The 19,886-nt window shown below is 49.3% G+C and overlaps 1 protein-coding gene and 1 pseudogene across 8 annotated transcripts; one reads left to right on the top strand and one right to left on the bottom strand.

Moving 5' to 3' along the window:
* Positions 1-4: 4 nt before the first annotated feature.
* On the bottom strand, positions 5-19,845 carry CDK11B (cyclin dependent kinase 11B). Of its 8 annotated transcripts, none has more exons than XM_059875255.1 (20): positions 19,379-19,845; positions 17,223-17,346; positions 16,314-16,429; positions 15,023-15,150; positions 13,862-14,000; positions 5,692-5,828; positions 5,206-5,328; positions 4,836-4,931; positions 4,599-4,754; positions 4,346-4,411; positions 3,630-3,805; positions 2,830-2,920; positions 2,216-2,337; positions 1,927-2,032; positions 1,600-1,721; positions 1,415-1,522; positions 1,216-1,332; positions 977-1,125; positions 698-887; positions 5-613 (listed from the first exon to the last, which is right to left on the bottom strand). In XM_059875255.1, exons 1-20 carry the CDS (start codon positions 19,462-19,464, stop codon positions 521-523), a joined length of 2,445 nt encoding a protein of 814 aa, XP_059731238.1. In that variant the 5' UTR covers positions 19,465-19,845; the 3' UTR covers positions 5-520. The 8 variants fall into 8 exon arrangements, with proteins under 8 accessions (XP_059731238.1, XP_059731240.1, XP_024831847.1 ...); XM_059875257.1 differs by having other exon boundaries at positions 15,053-15,150; XM_024976079.2 differs by having other exon boundaries at positions 19,766-19,845.
* Positions 10,237-10,769, top strand: LOC100295775 (large ribosomal subunit protein P1; annotated as a pseudogene).
* Positions 19,846-19,886: the final 41 nt, after the last annotated feature.

Here is a 19,886-nt window from a genome sequence, read left to right as displayed (position 1 = left end):
GACCTTTCCTCCAAGAATATTTTACTACATCTTAAAACACAGAAACAACCTTGTACAAAAACCCACTGTGGCTGAGAGTTCACATGCCTGGTTCTGGGGCCCTGCATTGAGGAGCAGGAAGGTGCCCCAGCAGCAGCCTGAAGATTTAAAAACTACAAAAATCTCCACAGCTCTGGTCCCAGTCCCAGCAATGACCGCCCGGCATGGCCCTCCCGTGGCCAAGTGTGTGGGGATACCAATGCCCATCCTCCCCTCACAGGGCAAGTCCAAGTCATATGAAAAAGTACAGCCTTTCCTCCCACAACAAGGAAAATGTGATTTAATCCTACAAATTTACAAGCCAAGATAAAATAAAAAGAAAACGTGGAAAACCCCACGAGGCCAGCAGTCCAAGACTTGAGGTTGTACCCGTGGCAGCCCTGTGGCAGTGGTGCCCTGGTCCACAATCTGGACCCAGACACCGCCTCCAGCGCCTGCGCGGTCGGTGCTCCCCAGGGTGGGTCCAGGTCAGCTGGGAGCCTCAGAACTTGAGGCTGAAGCCCGGGCCCGCAGCCGAGGCCCCCTGGTTTGTGGTGGTGAGGTGGAAGCCGGTCTCCTTCAGGTCATCGTCGCCCTGCGGACACAGTGGCATGTAGGGCCCGGGCCGGGCCAGCCCTGCCTCGCGGACTCCTCTCCCCAGCTCCTGCCCACCCCTTACCAGCTGGCTGTATCCCAGACCTCCCTCTGGAGGTCGTGGGCTGGTGCCTCGCTTCACCCTCTGCTGTTCGCTCTTGGCCGGCCATGTGGGGAACATGGAGGGGTCGATGGGGAGGGGGGTCTCACGGAAATACTCATGTTTGAGGCCATCTTCTGCGTTGACTCTCCGCCCAGGGAAATATGTCAGAAACCTGGGAGAAAAAGGTGCTATGTGCCACCAGTGAGGCAGCCTGGGGGCAGGGCCAAGGTGGGCAGGGGCGGGGCGCAGGGCAGGACGCACTTGTTCATGAGGTCAAAGCCCTGGTCTGAGAGCAGAGCCCCGAAGCGCTTGCGGAGGTTGTTATAGGGGTACTCGGTGAAGGTCATCTTCTTGACAGCTGGGAGGTCGTTGTAGCCAGGCCAGATTTTCTCACTGGGGGTGCCGAGGTCCTACAAGAGGGAGCGTCTCAAGACACTCGGGTCGTGCAGGGAAGGGTGGCCCGGCCCGGGCACCTGCACTTGCCCCCAGTGGGCACCTACCTTGAACACTTTGTTGATCTGATCGATTTCTGACTTCCCAGGGAATAGCGGCTTCTGAGTCAGCAGCTCCCCAAAGATGCAGCCCACTGACCACATGTCCACGGCTGTGGAGTACTCCTGGGGGTCAGGGAGGAGTCAGGGAGTGCTCAGGGGGCTGAGGGCTGGCATGCCCCGGGGGCTCTGGAATACCCACACTCACCTTGGCTCCAAGCAAAAGCTCAGGGGCTCGGTACCACAGCGTCACGACCACTGGGGTGTAGGCCTTCAGAGGGGACCCATACTCCCGTGCCAGCCCGAAGTCCCCCACCTGTGAGGGGAGAGGGTGGGCTGCAGACGGCTCGAGGCTGGGAGCTGCTCTGCTCCCAGCCGCCGGGCAGGGCTCACCTTGAGGATGCCTGCGTGGCTCAACAGCAGGTTGGACGTCTTGAGGTCTCGGTGCAGGATCCAGTTGTCGTGGAGGTGCTTCACTCCGCGCAGCAGCTGGATCATCAGTGTCTTCACTTCCCCTGTGGCAACGGGCAGCACAGGGCTGGTGCCTGGCTACTCGCCGCTGTGGCAGCCACTGGCCATTCCAGAATATGTGCAACCAGTGGGATAGGGTCACAGTTCAAGGTCAGCAGCCCCCCCACCCCCGCCCAAACAGCCCGAGGGTGGGACATCCCTCAGGGGATGTGGGTCCAGGGCCACCCCATGGGACTGACTGGGACCCACCTGGCAGGAAAGGCTGCTTCATGGTCTCCATGAGGCTCTTGAGGTCATGCTCTACGTAGTTCATGACGATGTAGATCTTGTCCATGTTGCTGCCCACGACGATCTCCTAGGAAACAACAGCAGGTCTGAGGGGTCAGGGCCCCAGCCAGCCCTGCTGCCACCAGCGCTCCCAAGAGACGTGAGATCCCAGGGCCGGACACCCGGTGACACAGCAGGGACCCCCCCAAGTGTGATGGCCACTAGGGGCGCAGCACTGGGGGCCCTGTGGGCAGAGGTGCATGGGCCTCACCCTGACAGTGACGATATTGGGGTGTTGCGCCTTGAGGATGGTGTTGATCTCCCTCAGTGATGTGATTGGGAAGCCCTCCTTCTCCTTCTCCATTTTCAGTCGCTTTAGAGCCACAATTTCATCTGAAAAGTAAGTTACCGGAAGACAGACACTGAGGAGACCTTCTTCTACCCACAAGCTCCCATTTATGGCTGTCCCCTAGAATCACAGGACGTGGTCAACTGGCCTCCCTGGGGGCTCAGAGCTTGGACCGCCTCCATCTCTGAGGCCCTGGCCCCCGGGCACACATCTGCTTAGGTGCTGTCACTCCAGGCCTGGCCTGGTGAACTCCATACTCACAAGCAGCACAGGGCTTCTTGGTCAGGCTGACTTCTGTGGGTGCCAAGAGCCAGCTGCTCAGGTGTGCACCAGCCAGGTGAGGCCCCATGAGGGCCAGCACCAGGGGAAGGGTGATCCCTGGGATCAGAAGGAACCACGCCCAATGACTTTGACACTGAAGGTGACAGGGCCCTGTACACAGCCAGGGGCCTGTGGTGCTGGCTGGCACTCTGGGCCACCTGGTCCATGCCCCACACCCCCTTCCCTGTGGGGTACCACCCTGGGCTGCGTCCCACCTGTCTTCTTGTCCTTTGCTCTGTACACAACCCCGTAGGTGCCTTCCTCAATCCTGTTCAGACACTGGAACTCCTCCACACTCCGACAGCCCTAGGGGAGGCACCAGAGTGAGGGCATGGTAGCCAGGTTCACAGCCCACAGCAAAGCCTCAACTAGACATCTCCAGAGGCCCAGATGGTGCTCAGGCAGGACCTGGGAGCAATAATCTTCTCAGCCTCTGCTTGCTCCTTCAGTGAGCAGGCGCCCTCTATCCAATAGCTGGCCCTGGGCACTGGCCCCCCGAGACACCTCCAGCCACTGATCCTAAGATGATGCCAAGACAGCAGGGACCCTCTGTGTTGCACCCTCAGCTGGCGCAGCAGCCCTCAGGAGCAGTGGCACCCTCAGTGCACCTTGGGCCCTCACCCTCTTGGGACCTGCCCCTCCCCCAAGTCCCTCCCTGCAGCACTTTGGTTACTGAATTGCAGGGCGATATGCACCACTGCCCTCTGACCCCCATAGGGCAATAAGGCAAGGAAGGTCAAGGGCCCATCTGCCCAGGCCGAGGCAGAAGTGACTGCAGAGCTGACTGCACACGAGGTGGCCTGACTCTTATGCAGGGGCCCCTTGTGGGAGTCCTGGCTGCAGTTGCATGAGCTGTCCTCCAGCAAGCCTACTGGACAAGAGACCAGACCATGACAAGGGATATGTCGGAGGCTAGGGGCCAGGCCTGGCCAGGGATAGACCCCCACAGTGAGGACGCAGCTTCTGCTCCCAGCCACCAGCCCCATCCATGGGCAACAAAGAGGAGGTTCCTCACCTGCAGGGCGGGCAGGTACTTGGGCAGCTCCTGCTTGAGCTCGATGGGTGACAGGGCTGGAGAGTCAGGCACAAAGTCCCCTTCGGTGAGGGCGCTGCTCTGGGGGGTGCCCTCACCTGCCTCCTCTTCCCCCTCTTCACTCTCTCCAGAATCGTGGTCAAACCGTGACTCTGGAACTTCAGAAATTAAACCCAATTTCAGAACCAGAGACAGACAGTGTCACAACCCCCACCCATTCTGGGGGGGGAATATGAGCACGACCGCCTCCAGGGGCCAGGACACACTGTGTCCCACTGCCCTGGACAGAGGGCGCTGTGTCTTGGGGCCACTGGCCAGGCTGGGACCACTGTGAGCTAATGACCAGTCGTCTGAGAAGGCTGGCCCAGAATTGGTGTCCAGTGGCCCAAGGCCTTGGCCTGGCTGTTGGCAGAGGCCACAAAGTCCCAGGCCAGTGACTGGTCTGTGGTCAGAGCCCAGCTGGTGTTTTCTAGCTCCTGTCCCAATGTCCAGGCCGAGCAGCCCCCAGAAGGGTGGCCAGGGAACCAGCAGCTGGGTCCTGGACATAGCAGCTGGGTGCCCCTGTGGCTTCTGGGTGGGACGTGCCACAGACAAGGGTTATTTGTGGGTCACGGTCCCACCACAACTCTGACATGGGTCAAGCACCCTGGTCAGAGGTGGACGAGGAAGAGGTGAACCACCACTTGGGGGCTTCTCACCAACCAAGACGTGGTTCTCATTCTCTCGCTCCTCATCTTCACTCATTTCTTCTTCACTCACTTCTTCTGCAAGAGAAACAGGTGTCAGCTAAGACCCTCTACAAGAGGTAGCAAAGGGCCCTCACATGATCAGTGGGGGTCTCACGAGGTCCCAGTCAGCAAGGCATTTTCAAGATGGATATTTGTTTACTTAGACTTTATTGTTGTGTAACTTCTAAGCTCCTATCACATTAAGCCTCAGGCTCGAGCTCACCGGCTGATTGTCCAGACACATCCTCAGAGTTGCTTCCAGTCTCCTCCTCCTCCTCTTCTTCCTCTTCCTCCTCTTCCTCCTCTGACTCCTCACTGCTGCTCCCCTCTTCCTCCTCCTCCTCCTCTTCCTCCTCCTCAGAACCTGACCCCGACTCCGCTTTAGGAAGAAAACAGGCAGCAGTGAACTTGGGGCCCGCCCTGTGGTGGCTGAGTTGGGCAGGGCCGGGCGAGCAGTCACCTGACGAGGACTCAGCGGAGCTGGTCTTCCTCTCGCTGTCGCTGACGTCCTGCAGGTCGGACAGCAGGTCTCTCTCTTCCACTTTCTCTTCTTTCACTTATAAAATAAACCATTGAAGGTGAATATGGGGCAATGTTTTAAAATAAAACATTAGATGGTGCTTCTCATATAAGAGGACCAGCTCATCTACAGACACTTGGGAGGAAGACAAGTCTTCAAATCCTCCAGCGCATGAACTTACACAAATAGCCCATCACACACACAGGTACTGCAGCACCCTGTGATGTTGTGAAGCATCAGTCTCTGAACTCAGGTGTCCCCCTAGCAAAGACCACCCTGTGCTGGGTCCGCAGGCGCTGTGCGGCCTTACCTGGCTTCCGGCTGTCCCCCGGCTCAAGCCTTTCTCGAGGAGGCCGGAGTGGGCTACGGCTCCAGTGGCTGGCTTTCACCTTATCGCTGTAGTCCTCTCTCACGGTCCGGTGATGTGCAGACACTGCGCAAGAACAGCACAGGGGCTGGGGGCAGTCCCCTTTTCCTCTAGGCGCACACATGCCTACAGCCCGGGAAGGAGTCCAGGAAGCCACCAGAGGACCCACGTGGGCATTCTAGACTGCTCTCTACTGGTCAAAGGCAGGGGACAGAACCCACCTCCTCAAGCCCAGGCCTATCACCCACTGGGCATTAGGGAGGTGGACACCAGACATGGCTATCCAGGGTGCACAGCTCACACCCCGGGACCTGCAGCATCACCTAGCCCTCTCGCTCGCCCCCGCCCACCTTGCCCTCCTTCAGCCTTCCCCTACCCTTCCGCCTCGCCCAACTCCCGGGCTCCATCCACCTCAGGGGCCCCACCCACCTTCCCGCCGGGCCTCCCGCTCCTTGCGCCTCTCCTCGGCCCGCCGCTCCCGCTCCTTCTGCTCCCGCTGCTCCTTCTGCTGTTCCCGCATCTTGCGTTCCCGTTCTCGCTTCCTCTCTAACTGCTCGAGGCGGTCCCTGGAACAGGAGCACACCAAATCTTTTCTCACCCCCGAAACCGGAAGCTTTCTTTTTGGCCCTCAGTGCTTTTTGCTGCATTTATAAACTATCCCTCTGGCAAGCCATTTCAGTATTCTTGCCTTGAGAACCCCATGAACAGTATGAAAAGGCAGAGAGATACAACAGTGAAAGATATACTCCCCAGGCCGGTAGGTGCCCAGCATGCACCTAGAGAAGAGTGGAGAAACACCTCCAGAAAAAATGAAGTGAAGGAGCCCAAGCGAAAACTACACCCAGTTGCAGATGTGACTGGCGATGGAGGTACACAGTTGGAGGCTGTAAAGAACAAGATTGCGTAGGAACCTGGAATGTTAGGTCCCTGAATTAAGGTAAATTAGAAGTGGTCAAACAGGAGATGGCAAGGGTGACCATCAACATTTTAGGTATCAGTGAGCTAAAATGGACAAGAATGGGAGAATTTAATTCAGATGACCATTGTATCTACTACTGTGGGCAAGAATCCCTTAGAAGAAATGGATGTCCATCACCAATCCCGTAGCTTGCTCAAACTCATGTCCACCGAGTCAGTGATGCCATCCAACCATCTCATCCTCTGTTGTCCCTTTCTGCTGCCTTCAATCTTTCCCAGCATGCAGGTCTTTTCCAACCTGTCAGCTCCTCCCATCAGGTGGCCAAAAGATTGGAACTTCAGCTTCAGCATCAGTCCTTCCAATGAATATTCAGGCCTGATTTCCTTCAGGATTGACTGATTTGCTCTCCTTGCAGTCCAAGGGACTCTCAAGAGTCTTCTCCAACACCACAGTTCAAATGCATCAATTCTTCAGTGCTCAGCTTTCTTTATGGTCCAACTCTCACACCCATACATGACTACTGGAAAAACCATAGCTTTGACTAGAAGAACCTTTGTTGGCAAAGAAGTATCTCTGCTTTTTAATATGCTGTCTAGGTTGGTCATAGCTTTTCTTCCAAGAAGCAAGTGTCTTTTAATTTTATGGCTGCAGTCACCATCTGCAGTGATTTTGGAGCCCAAGAAAATAAAGTCTGTCACTGTTTCTACTGTCTCCACATCTACTTGCCATGAAGTGATGGGACTGGATGCCATGGTCTTTGTTTTTTGAATGCTGAGTTTTAAGCCAGCTTTTTCACTCTCACTTTCATCAAGAGGCTTTTTAGCTCCTTTTCACTTTCTGCCGTAAGGGTGGTGTCATCTGCATATCTGAGGTTATTGGTATTTCTCCCAGCAATATTGATGCCAGCTTGTGCTTCATAAAACCCGGCGTTTTGCATGATGTACTCTTCATATAAGTTAAATACAGAATGTAGGTGCAGTCTTAAAAATGACAGAATGAGCTCTGTTCGTTTCCAAGGCAAACCATTCAATAACACAGTAATCCAAGTCTATGCCCCAACCACTAATGCTGAAGAAGCTGAAGTTGAATGGTTCTATGATGACCTACAAGACCTTCTAGAACTAACACCAAAAAAGATGTCCTTTTCATCCTAGGGGACTGGAATGCAAAAGTAGGGAGTCAAGAGATACCTGGAGTAAGAGGCAAGTTTGGCCTTAGAGTACAAAATGAGGCAGGGCAAAGGGTAACAGAGTTTTGCCAAGAGAATGCACTGATCATAGCAAACAGCCTCTTCCAACAACACAAGAGAAGACTCTACACATGGACATCACCAGATGATCAATACTGAAATCAGACTGATTATATTCTTTGCAGCCAGAGAAGAAGAAGCTCTATACAGTCAGCAAAAACAAGACCTGGAGCTGACTGTGGCTCCGATCATGAACTCCTTATTGCCAAATTCAGACTTAAATGGAGGAAAGTAGGGAAAACCACTAGGCCATTCAAGTATGACCTAAATCAAATCCGTTACAATTATACAGTGGAAGTGACAAATAGATTCAAGGGATTAGATCTGACATACAGAGTGCCTGAAGAACTATGGATGGAGGTTTGTGACATCCTACAGGAGGCAGGGATCAAGACCATCCCCAAGAAAAAGAAATGCAAAAAGGCAAAATGGTTATCTTAGGAGGGCTTGCAAATAGCTGAGAAAAGAAGAGACGTGAAAGGCAAAGGAGAAAAGGGAAGATATACCCATCTAAATGCAGAGTTCCAAAGAATAGCACAGAGAGATAAGAAAGCCTCCTCAGTGATCAATGCAAAAAAAAAAAGATGAAAACAACAGAATGGGAAAGACTAGAGATCTCTTCAAGAAAATCAGAGATAACAAGGGAACATTTCATGCAAAGATGAGCACAATAAAAGACAGAAATGGCACGGACCTAACAGAAGCAGAAGATATTAAGAAGTGGCAATATACACAGAACTATACAAAAAAGATCTTAATGACCTAGATAACGACGATGGTGTGATGACTCACCAAAGCCAGATATCCTGGAGTCCAAAGTCAAGTGGGCCTTAGGAAGCATCACTACACACAAAGCTAGTGGAAGTGATGGAATTCCAGTGGAGCTATTTCAAGTCCTAAAAGATGATGCTGTCAAAGTGCTGCACTCAATATGCCAGCAAATTTGGAAAACTCAGCAGTGGCCACAGGACTGGAAAAGGTCAGTTTTCATTCCAATCTCAAAGAAAGGCAATGCCAAAGAATGTTCAAACTACCATACAATTGCACTCATCTCACATGCTAGGGAAGTAATGCTCAAAATGCTCCAATCGAGGCTTCAACAGTACATGAACCAAGAACTTCCAGATGTTCAAGCTGGATTTAGAAAAGGCAGAGGAAGCAGAGATCAAATTGCCAACATCCGCTGGATTATTGAAAAAGCAAGAGTTCCAGAAAAACATTTACTACTGCTTTATTGAGTACACCAAAGCCTTTGACTATACGGATCACAACAAACTGTGGAAAATTCTTCAAGAGAGAATACCAGACCACCTCACCTGTCTCCTGAGAAATCTGTATGCAAGTCAAGAAGCAACAGTGAGAACCAGACATGGAACAACGGACTGGTTCTAAATTGGGAAAGGAGTATTCCAAGGCTGTATACTGTCACCCTGCTTATTTAATTTATATGCAGAGTACATCATGTGAAATGCTGGGCTGGATGACGCTCAAGCTGGAATCAAGACTGCTAGGAGAAATATCAATAACCTCAGATATGCAGACGAGAACACCCTTATGGCAGAAAGCAAAGAATTAAAGAGCCTCTTGATCAAAGTGAAAGATGAGAGTGAAAAAGTTGGCTTAAAACTCAACAGTCAAAGAACTAAGATCATGGCATCCGGTCCCATCACTTCATGGCAAATAGATGGGGAAAATGTGGAAATAGTGAGACTTTATTTTGGGGGGCTCCAAAATCACTGCAGATGGTAACTGTAGCCATGAAATTAAAAGATGCTTGCTCCTTGGAAGAAAAGCTATGACCAACCTAGACAGCATATTAAAAAGCAGAGACATTACTTTGCCAACAAAGGTTTGTCTAGACAAAGCTATGGTTTTCCAATAGTCATGTATGGATGTGAGAGTTGGACCATAAAGAAAGCTGAGCACTAAAGAACTGATGCATTTGAATTATGGTATTGGAGAAGACTCTTGAGAGTCCCTTAGACTGCAAGGAGAGCAAATCAGTCAATCCTAAAGGAAATCAGTCCTGAATATTCATTGGAAGGACTGATGCTGAAGCTGAAGTTCCAATCCTTTGGCCACCTGATGGGAAGAGCTGACAGGATGAAAAGACCTGGGAAAGACTGAAGGCAGCAGGAGAAGGGGACAACAGAGGATGAGATGGTTGGATGGCATCACTGACTGGATGGACATGAATTTGAGCAAGCTCTGGGAGTTGGTGATGGACAAGGAAGCCTGGCATTTTGCAATCCGTCGGGTGCAGAGTCCAACACGATTCAGCGACTGAACTGAACTGAACTGGGTTTTTCAGCCCACAAAGGGCTTTTAAAAACCAGAACTCGAGTCCTGTTAACCCCATCCTTAACAACTGGCCAAGAGGAAAGTTCTGGTCCAAGGAGGTAACTGCCTAGGGCTGAAACCCCACTTGGTCATTCTGCTCAGCTGATGCTCTGAGACACACCAGGGCTTTCCCCAGGTGTGCATAGTTTTAATCCACTTCTACTAGAAGGCAAGTCTTCCTGGGCCTTCCATCTAAGGAAAGGAAGGGAGCCATAGCCCCATGCAGGGATCTGGTTTAGGTGTTTACAGCCAAAACACTTCACTTTAAGCAAAATGGTAGCCACAGCCCTAGGTTCTGATATACTGCTTCTATTCTCATTTAGTTCAAAACATTTCCAGGGAGTTCCCTGGCGGTCCAGTGATTAGGACTGGGCACTTTTCACTGGTGGGGCCTGGGTTCGATCCCTATCAGAGAACTAAGATCCCACAAGTTGTACGCATTTTTCAGCCCTCAAAAATAAAAAGTCAAGCTCTTTCCTCCGCTGCCGCTAAGGTGCTTGGTTCTTCCGAGGAAGCTAAGGCTGTTTTGGGGTGAGGCCCTCACTTCATCCGGCGACTAGCACCGCGCTCGGCAGCCCCCACCTAGCACTCGCTCGCACCATGGCCTCCGTCTCCGAGCTTGCTTGTATCTACTCTGCCCTCATTCTGCACGATGATGAGGTGACGGTCATGGAGGATAAGATCAATGCCCTCATTAAAGCAGCCGGTGTAAATGTTGAGCCTTTCTGGCCAGGTTTGTTTGCAAAGGCTTTGGCCAATGTCAACATCGGGAGCCTCATCTGCAATGTGGGGGCTGGTGGACCCACCCCAGCGGCCGGTGCTGCACCAGCAGGAGGTCCTGCCCCATCCACTGCTGCTGCCCCAGCTGAGGAGAAGAAAGTAGAAGCAAAGAAAGAAGAATCTGAAGAGTCTGATGATGACATGGGCTTTGGTCTTTTTGACTAAATCTCTTTAGTAACACATTGAATAAAAAGCTGAGCTGTTAAAAAAAAAAAAAAAGTCAAATAGTTTGTATTTTTCCTCATCGTTTCTTGTGCTGGCCATAGGTTTTTCAGAAATGGGTTGTTGGATTTCAAACATCTGAGGATACCCCACCTGGCCCAGTTTCTTTCCGTTGCGAACCTTAATTGAACTCTTCTGTGATAAGAGGGCACACTTTGTTCAGCCTCAGTTCTTCTGAGACCCCTCACACAGCTTGGAGTTTTGTGGAAACACATCCTAGAAGCTTTCAGACGTGTGTCCTGCAGCTGCACCGCTGTGCCCACCTGTCAGGACGTTTGGCTGGTAGCATCTTCCAAATTGTCTACATCCTTGCTGATTTTCTCCAGCTTTACTACTGATGACTGGCATGGGACCCCGATGCTTCCACCCAGAGTCAATGGACTGCCTTCAGTTGTGTCAGGTTGGGGTCCAACACCAGGTGCCAAAACATTTACCCTGGTCGCATCTTCCTGCTCTGCATTTATGTCGTCATGAGGGTCTCTACCTCCAGTGTCTTTTGTAACATCCATTTTGTCTGACGTCAGTGTAGCCACTCAGGCCCTTTTACTGTTGTCGTGTGCATGGGCCATCCTTTCCCATCATTTCATTTTCTGGCTGCCACGTGGGGTGTGGGATCCTAGTTCCATGACCAGGGATCGAACCTGTGCCCCTTGCATTGGAAGCATGGAATCCTACCCACTGGACCTCCAACAAAGTCCTCCTCCTTTACTTTCAACCTACTTTTGTCTCCAACTCTAAGATGTCCCTCTGACACAGCACACAGCTGGATCTTGTTTTCTGTCTGACAGGCTCTCCCATGTTTGGTGCAGAGACTCATCTCACACTGAATGTAACTATGGATACAGCTGCTGCCCCCCGTACCCCCACCTTCTTTTGTCTTGTTTTTTGGTTTCTCTCTTTCTCCCAGTTGGGATGGTTTCTTTTTTGGCTGCACCATGAAGCGTGCAGGATCTTAATTTCCCAACCGGGGATCAAAACCAGGCCCCCTGTGGCAGAAGAGGGAGTCCTAATCACTGGACTACCAGGCAGTTACCCATTTGGGGTTTAAATGGGGATTTTGAGCAAATCATTTTAATTCCTCTATTTACTACTTTTTAGAAGTTGCTCTAGAGATTGCAGTGTGCATCTCATGAGATTAAGCTCCAGGAAATGCAGATCTTGTTCACATACAGCCCCCACTCCCGTTTCCTCCTGCAGTTTATACACATTATGGCTACTTGACCACACAGTGTTTTAATCATTGTTTTATGCAATCCTGTGTCTCTTGTAGTAATTCAGACAAGATGGGAGAAGAAGCATGTTTACAGGGGCTTTTGTCCCAACCTGCAATTCAGCCACGCCCAGGGCTAGCCTTTTCTTCTGGTGTCATTTCTGCTCAGCTTGAAGGTTGTCCTTAAGCACTCCCCAGAATGCCCACGTTGCTGGCAGAGAGCCTCTGCTCACTTGCCCTCACTTGGGAGGCAGGCTGTGACGCACACAGAATTTTGGGCTACCAGCATTCCTGCCCTTCCCCAATTTCCCATTGGTTTTCCTGGTACAACTGTTGCTTTGTACTTATACTATTCGGGGTTCACTGAGCTTCTCTGATATGTAGATAAATATTTTTCATCAAATTTGGGACAGTTTCAGCTGTTCCCCCTTCCTTCCAAGACTACCACTGTGCACATGCTGGTCCCATAGACGCTGTCCCTCAGCTTTTCTTCAACCTTTTCCTCGCTGTCATTAGAAGGCACGATGTCCATCTTCAAGTTCCATGCTTCTACGTCGCCAAGTCTGGAACACACTGTTTCTATGATGTTTTTCTTCCTTAGAAGGGGTTAAATCCTATTTGTCTTAGAGCTCTCTGTTGAACACTGGACATTCTAGACAATGTCCTGCAGCAACCATGCCTTCCAACCTTTCCTCCCAGTTGCTGCCATTCAGTGACTGTGAGGCTAACCCTATGAGCTCGCCTTGTACAGTGTGGCCACTGCTGCACCATTCCATGTGCTTCTCTTTATTTTCAAGCATGGATTCCTTGGGGTCACTACTGTGTCTGCATAGCTGTGTGCCCCTACCACACTGGACAGAGCACTGCAAACATAGACCCTTCTCACACCTGCCTTCCCTGCCTTTTGTGGGGCCCTAGCTGCTGGGAATGTCCACACCTTCCACCCTACTACTCCCCTCCTGTAGAGCAGCCCAGCTCCCAAGCTCTCCCTGGAAATGACCACAGGACACAGAGGTAGCCTAGGGGTCACGCCTCGGCCATGTAGGACAGACTTGGGTTAACAGATATTCCTCTGGGACTCTGAGCCCACAGAGAGGCCCCTGGAGACAAAAGCACCAGAGGCTGGTGTCCTAGCTCCTGGCCATTTCAGGGCCTTTGGGGTTTCTTTGTCTTTTTTGTTTGTTTGTTTGGAAGAACCCGAGTCTACTTCTATTGTAACCCCTGAGAACCCTAAGCAATATGCCTTGTTGGTCAGTCTTCCTGGACAAGGTCCCTAGAACAGAGCAGGCGCCTGGTGCACACCCACCGGCCAAGCAGGCGGCAAGTCACCCACAGCGAAGCCCCTCCTCGCTGTGCCACAGGTGCACACGCAGGGACGGGCCGCCTCCAGGATGGCTCCACCGGGATGGGACAGCGGCCTAGCCCGCCTCGCCCCAGGCTTGTCCCTTACCACCCTCACATGGACGTCGTCTGAGGGTGTGGACAGCCCCCCGACCCCTAATGGCCACCACCCCCCCTACTCTCCTTCCCCCGCTGTTGCAGGTCTGGCCCAAACCTTCACTCTTCACCTCTCAGCTCCTCCTAGACTCCCAGCTCCCTCCAGCAGTATCCTTCCCTGAGGGACCACCTCAGAAGCTGAGTCGGGGACTCTGCCTTGAGTCAGGACCACATTCTCTCACCCGCTCAGCCGGGCTCCTGGGCACCTGAGCAGCCTCGGTGCACAGGTTTTTGTTCCCCTCGTCAACTTCTGTCACCTCACATGTGCAGCCCCATGTGCAGGGAGCCCTCGCTCCCTTCAGGACAAGCCTCTGGGCCGCTTCCTGCCCAGTTCCCGTCTGTGTGACCTGCGTGCCCTCTCTGCTGTCATCAGGGCACCTACCTCTCCCTGCGCGAGTGCTCCCGGGCCAGCTCCCTCCGCTTCTGCCGCTCCCACTCCCTCCGAGCCTTGTCCTGCTCCTCCCGGTGCCGCTTCCGGCGCTCATGCTCCCGCTCCTTCTCTTTCACTCTGGCGTGCTTCCCTATGGGCAAACAGCATGTGTCGTGAGAGGAGACTTAACCTCCAAAACTCAACAATACCCAGTGAAAAAAAGAAAAAATATCTAATCAGTGACTTCCCTGGTGGTGTAGTGGTTAAGGATCCACCTACCAATGCAGGGGACAAGGGTTTGATCCCCAGTCCAGGAAGATCCCACATGCTGCGGAGCAATTAAGCCCATGTGCCTCAAAGACTGAAGCCTGTGTGTCCTAGAGCCTATGCTCTGCAACAAGAGAAGCCCCTGCAATAAGAAACCTGCACTGCAACAAAGAGTAGCCCCTGCTTGCTGCAATTAGAGAAAGCCTGAGTAGCAATGAAGACCCAGTGCAGCCAAAAAAAAAAAAGACTTGGAGAAACAACCATGACTTTTGTTTAAAAAAAAAAGAAAAAAGATGAAGACATAAAACGCTAGGCAGTAAGCGTGAAGTTAAGAAAAAAAAAACAAAAATAACGTGATTATCACTGAACAGAACTGTGGTCTCTATCTTCTCAATTTTCTGTATTAAATAAACTGTGATTAGGCTACATTAGTCTCATGATTTTAAAAAAGTCATCCTTTGTAAAGAACACAGGACAAAGCTTAACTCCTTTTAGTTTCTGCATCACATTATAAACCACATTAGCCACCTGCGTTTAACAAGATTTACATCAGGCCCAGGTTCAGTTTCCCAATATCCCTAAGAAGCTCTCGATATTGGTGTGACAGCAAACTCACTACTTGGACTTTATCAAGCATCTGTTTCTTAAAAGCAATTGAGCACTGAAGAGCGGCCTTCCCACGCTGAATTAAGACACAGACCAGCTTCCCCAGAACAATGCAGTGAGGGGAAAACACACCAAAAGGAAAATGAAGTATCTATTCAGAATGATCTATAATAAATTTATACTTTTAGCTAAAATTTTATTCTCTTCTCTCTCAGCTGAGCTCTGAAGAACGTAGCAGATCATGAAGTAGGAAGGAGACCGTATCTGAACACAACACAAAATGAAACAAATGCTTTGTACCCCCTTCTGCTGAGTGACTGCGATGCCTACGTTTCTCTTTTCTCTTTTCGTCTTTCCTGTGATGTGCTTTTTCCTTCCGAGACATCTGCTGGGGTGGTTTGATAGCCAAAGAATCATCTTCCTCTCCTCTGCAATGAGACACCATGGCATTATGTCACCTGAGAGGGAAGTAGGGAGCACCAGGGCATCAGGGAGTCTCCCCAGCCCAGGGAAGGGAAGGGTTCAGAACATAAAGGAGAGCCTCAACCATCACCTCAAAGACTGTGCTCATTATGACACTCAGGCTTCCCTGGTGGCTCAGCCGTAAAGAATGTGCCTGCCAATGCAGGAGACATGTGCTCTATCCCTGGGTAGTAAAGATCCCCTGGAGAAGGAAATGACAACCCACTCCAGTATTCTTGCCTGAGAAATACCAAGGACAGAGGAGCCTGGTGGGTTATAGTCCGCTGGGGTCGCAAAAGAGCCAGACATGACTTATTGACTTTAATAACAACGATTATGAAACTTAAGCCCAAACTGTGTACTAAACACAGATTCAGATGGAAAATACAGTGGAAATCAGTGTGTTATACGGAACAAAAATGCTCTCTGAGGAAACTCTAGGGTGTGACAGACATGCAGTGTTAATTATCTTGATCGTGTATAACAACTTATCAAACTGCATACATTAAATCTGTGCAGTCTCTCACTTAAAAAAGCTGTTAAAAAAGAAGGTCCCACAATTTTAGTCAAACTTAATGACCTCAAAAGGTCATTTCATATTCCCAACTGAGTATAAAACCAAAACCTTGGGAGAATACACAGTCTATACCTTTTAGCCTTAATTTCTCGTTATAGTGTTTTTGACTGTTTGATGATGGACACGAAGGGAAAAAAAGCGAGGAGAAGCCACAGCATAGGAAGAAATGTCAGAGGTGCAGCTTTGGCAGGACTGCTTCTGTTTCTGTTTCTCCTAGGCCTCGCTCAAGTATCTTTCAGCAGCAACTCTGGTTTATTTGTAGATAATTTTAGACAGTACGTATAGAAATCATCACAAACACCCAATTCCTTAAATGTACTATGTGAGTTGTGCTGACTTCACTGAAGAGCAATCACAAAGAAAGGAGCACACACTCACACTTCTCCTAAGCAGAGTGGGGAGCTGTTACCTGACACCACACAAGGCTCATTTCCATGGAGGTGGTGACCTCCAACTTACAAAATCACACTGAGAAGGGCCATAAGGGTCACACACAGCCAGATGTGAGCGCACCTGCAGCCTGCAAGCTCCTCGGGGCTACACCCTGCTCACCTGTCTTCCATGGAGTCCTCTCTTCTGTACGGCGAGTTCCTTATTGTTATCTCCATGCGGTGGTCCCTCAGCTCCCCCTCCTCAAGGGAATCCCGCTTGGAATCCCGGTCATCAGACTAAGAAGCAAGGAGAGAGTACTTTTCCTTACAGATAAGCCTATTTTTAATAAGATGCAAACCTTGCCAAAATCCCAAAACCAACTTTCATACACACTTTTTCATATGACCAATGTGATAAAATCTAAAAAACTTTCATTCAAATCCCATGACATCAGAATTACAAATAACTCTGTAAACCAGAACCTGAGAAATTAAAACCAGCATAGATGTAAAGGGACATTAGACTCTATGCCAAGTATGTTAGTTGTTTATATGAGACAAAACTGAGCCTTAAAGAATACTTCATACACCAAATAATTTGCAATAATCTCATAAATACGTAAGAAAAGTCTGTTGCTAATCTTAAAGAAGAGGTATTTCTTTCAATGCTCCTCATTAAATTACTAAACTTTTCCTATGTTATTAGGTAAACCAAGAAAGGTGTAAAACATTAATTTCAAGGCAACTTCCTACTATAGTAAAAAATACTTGGAAATGGTATCATGAGTATAATGATGAAATGAGAAAAATTAGTTCAACTGCACTAATGATTTTAGGTTCAAAATACTTTGTTTTCCATGTAGCTGTGGTCATCTATATGCAGCTTTTTAGTAAGTTATCAATCTGTCTTCAAAGTAAACTGAGCATCTGAATGTTTTTGTTAATTTTTAGAATAGATTTTGGGCTCACCTGAGACATTTGGAAGTACAAAAGAACTTCACCGAAGAAGCGTTGTTCTAATGGAAAAATGAGGGCAAAGAAATTAAATCTCCTTTAAAATAAAAACACTTACTTAAAAAACATAGCTTACATTTTTTAAGCGTTTTATCTCTGCTTTCTCCTCTTGTTCCTTCCGTCGTTTCTTTTCCTGAAGAATTTCATCTAAAGTTTTCACTTTCCAAGAGTCCTTTTCATCACCCATTTGAGTTAAAACACTGCAAAAAGACAAGAATTCAAACTGCTTCAGGACACAGCAAGCTATGGTTTGATGCTACGCTGTTCCTGGACACTTCTGCCTCACCACTTTTGAGCGCTTCAGTAGAAATCTTTGTTAAGAGGGATGAGCTATGCCAGAAATAAACCCACACACCTATGGTCAATTAATCTTCAACAAAGGAGGCAAGAATATATCATGGATAAAAAAATCTCTTCAGCAAGTGGTGCTGGGAAAGTTAGACAGCTGAATATAAATCAATGAAATTCAAACACATCCTCATACCATACACAAGAATAAACTCAAAATGGCTTAAAGACTTAAACATAAAACTTAAACATGACACTCTAAAACTCCTGGAAGACGTCATAGGCAAAACAATATCTGACACAAATCGTACTAATGTTTCCTTAGTAAGTCTCCTAGGCAACAACTAAACAAATGGGACCTAATCAAACTTACAAGCTTTTACACAGCAGAGAAATGATGAACAAAACAAAAAGACAACCTATGGGCTGGGAGAAAATATCTGAAAACAATGTGACTGACAAGGGTTTAATTTCCAAAATATACACACACCTCACACAACTCAATAAGAAAAACCAGAAAACTCAATCGAAAAATGGACTGAAGACTTGAATAGACATTTCTCCAAAGAAGAAATACAAATGAATAATACGCACATGCAGAGATGCTCAACATCATTAATTATCAGAGAAATGTAAATCAAAAATATAATGAGGTATCACCTCACACTGGTCAGGATGGCCATCATTATTGGTTCATTTATTTTGAAAATTGTTAATGGCAAAGAGTCGACTCATTGGAAAAGACTGATGCTAGGCAAGATTGAAGGTAGGAGGAGAAGGGGATGACAGGGGATGAGATGGTTGGATGGCATCACCAACTCAATGGACATGAGTTTCAGCAAGCTCCGGGAGATCGTGAAGGACATGGAAGTCTGGCATGTCTGTCCATAGGGTCGCAAAGAGTCAGACATGACTGAGTGATTGAACGACAACAAATAAATGCTGAAGAGGGTGTGGAGAAAAGGGAACCCTCCTACACTGTTGGTGGGAATGTAAATTTCTGCAGCCACTATGGAGAACAGTATGGAAGCTCCTCAGAAAACTAAAAACAGAGCTACCCTATGACCCAGCAATCCCACTCCTGAACATATATCCAGACAAAACTATAATTAAGAAAGTTATACATGTGCCTTCTATGTTCATAGCAGCACTATTCACAACAGCCAAGACATGGAAACAATCTAAATGTGTACTGACAGATGACCGGATAAAGATGTGGTATATATACCTATACATGCCACACACACACAGGAATACCACTTAGCCATAAAAAAAGATATGAAATGCCATTTGCAGCAACATAGATGACCTAGAGATTATCATACTAAGTGAAGTCAGAAAGACAAATACTTTATGATATCATTTGTATGTGGACTCGAACATATGACACAAGTGAATTTATCTATGAAACAGAATCAGATTCACAGACATATACAAAAGACTGGGGATTACCAAGGGGGAAGGATGGAAATGAGATGGAGTGGGACTTTGGGATGAGCAGATGCAAACTAGTATATATACGATGGATAAACAGCCAAATCCAACTGTACAACACAGGGAACTATTTTCAATTTCTTGTGATAAATCATAATGGAAAAGAATATTAAAAACATGCGTGTGTGTGTGCGTGTGTGTATATATATATAAATGAATCACTTTGCTGTACAGTAGAAATATTAACATTTACAACATTGTAAATCAACTATACTCTGATTTTTAACAATGGAAAATAAGGGGCGGGGGGAAAGGTTTCAAAAAAAGAGTGATGGGTCGCGGAAAGCGACTGCTTGTATTCCAACCTCTTTTCTGTCATTCCTGTACGGTCTAGGGAAAGTTACTTCACCTCATTCTGTAAACGGTAAGAAAACCACCTGTGTGACGGTATCACAGAAGATTAAGTGAGATCTCCCAGGTAAAGCTCGTAGTTAGGTACCTGGCACTCACCGAGAACTGTTCTCGCCGTCAGAATTTATTTGAAAGACCACCTGGGCCGCGTGGGCCACTGGCCCATTTGACGGCGGCAGCCCCATCACAAGATTAGGGGAGGTCTGGAGTGAAGGACTCGAAGGGCGCGCTCGCAAACCAGGCAGCGGGGCCCGGTTTTGGAGTTTCAGTCGTGCTAACCCGGGGTTCGGCCGGGCTGGAGTTAGCTCGGGGAACGCCTGGGCCCGCCGCCTCCGCGACTCCGAGTTCCGCGCAGAGCGAGATGGGCCGGGGAGGCGAGGAGTGTAGCCCAGCCCGGTCCACGCGCCCGAGGCCCGCCGGGACCGGAGAGATCGAGTGAGCTGGTCGCGCCGTGGCCCCTGCCCGGCCCGCCCCGCCTCCACTTACCCCTGCGCCGCCGCCGCCGCCGGTCCCGGAGCCTGAGAAAAAACAGCGCCCGGCGCGCGACAGTAATGTCGTCACTTCCTGCGTCGGCGCCGGGCTGATGACTAGCTAAGACGCGTCCCCG

The sequence above is a fragment of the Bos taurus genome, chromosome 16 (assembly GCF_002263795.3).
Source record: "Bos taurus isolate L1 Dominette 01449 registration number 42190680 breed Hereford chromosome 16, ARS-UCD2.0, whole genome shotgun sequence".
Lineage (NCBI taxonomy): Eukaryota > Metazoa > Chordata > Mammalia > Artiodactyla > Bovidae > Bos > Bos taurus.
Note: the sequence above shows the minus strand (reverse complement) of the source record. Positions and strands in the feature narration are given on the sequence as shown.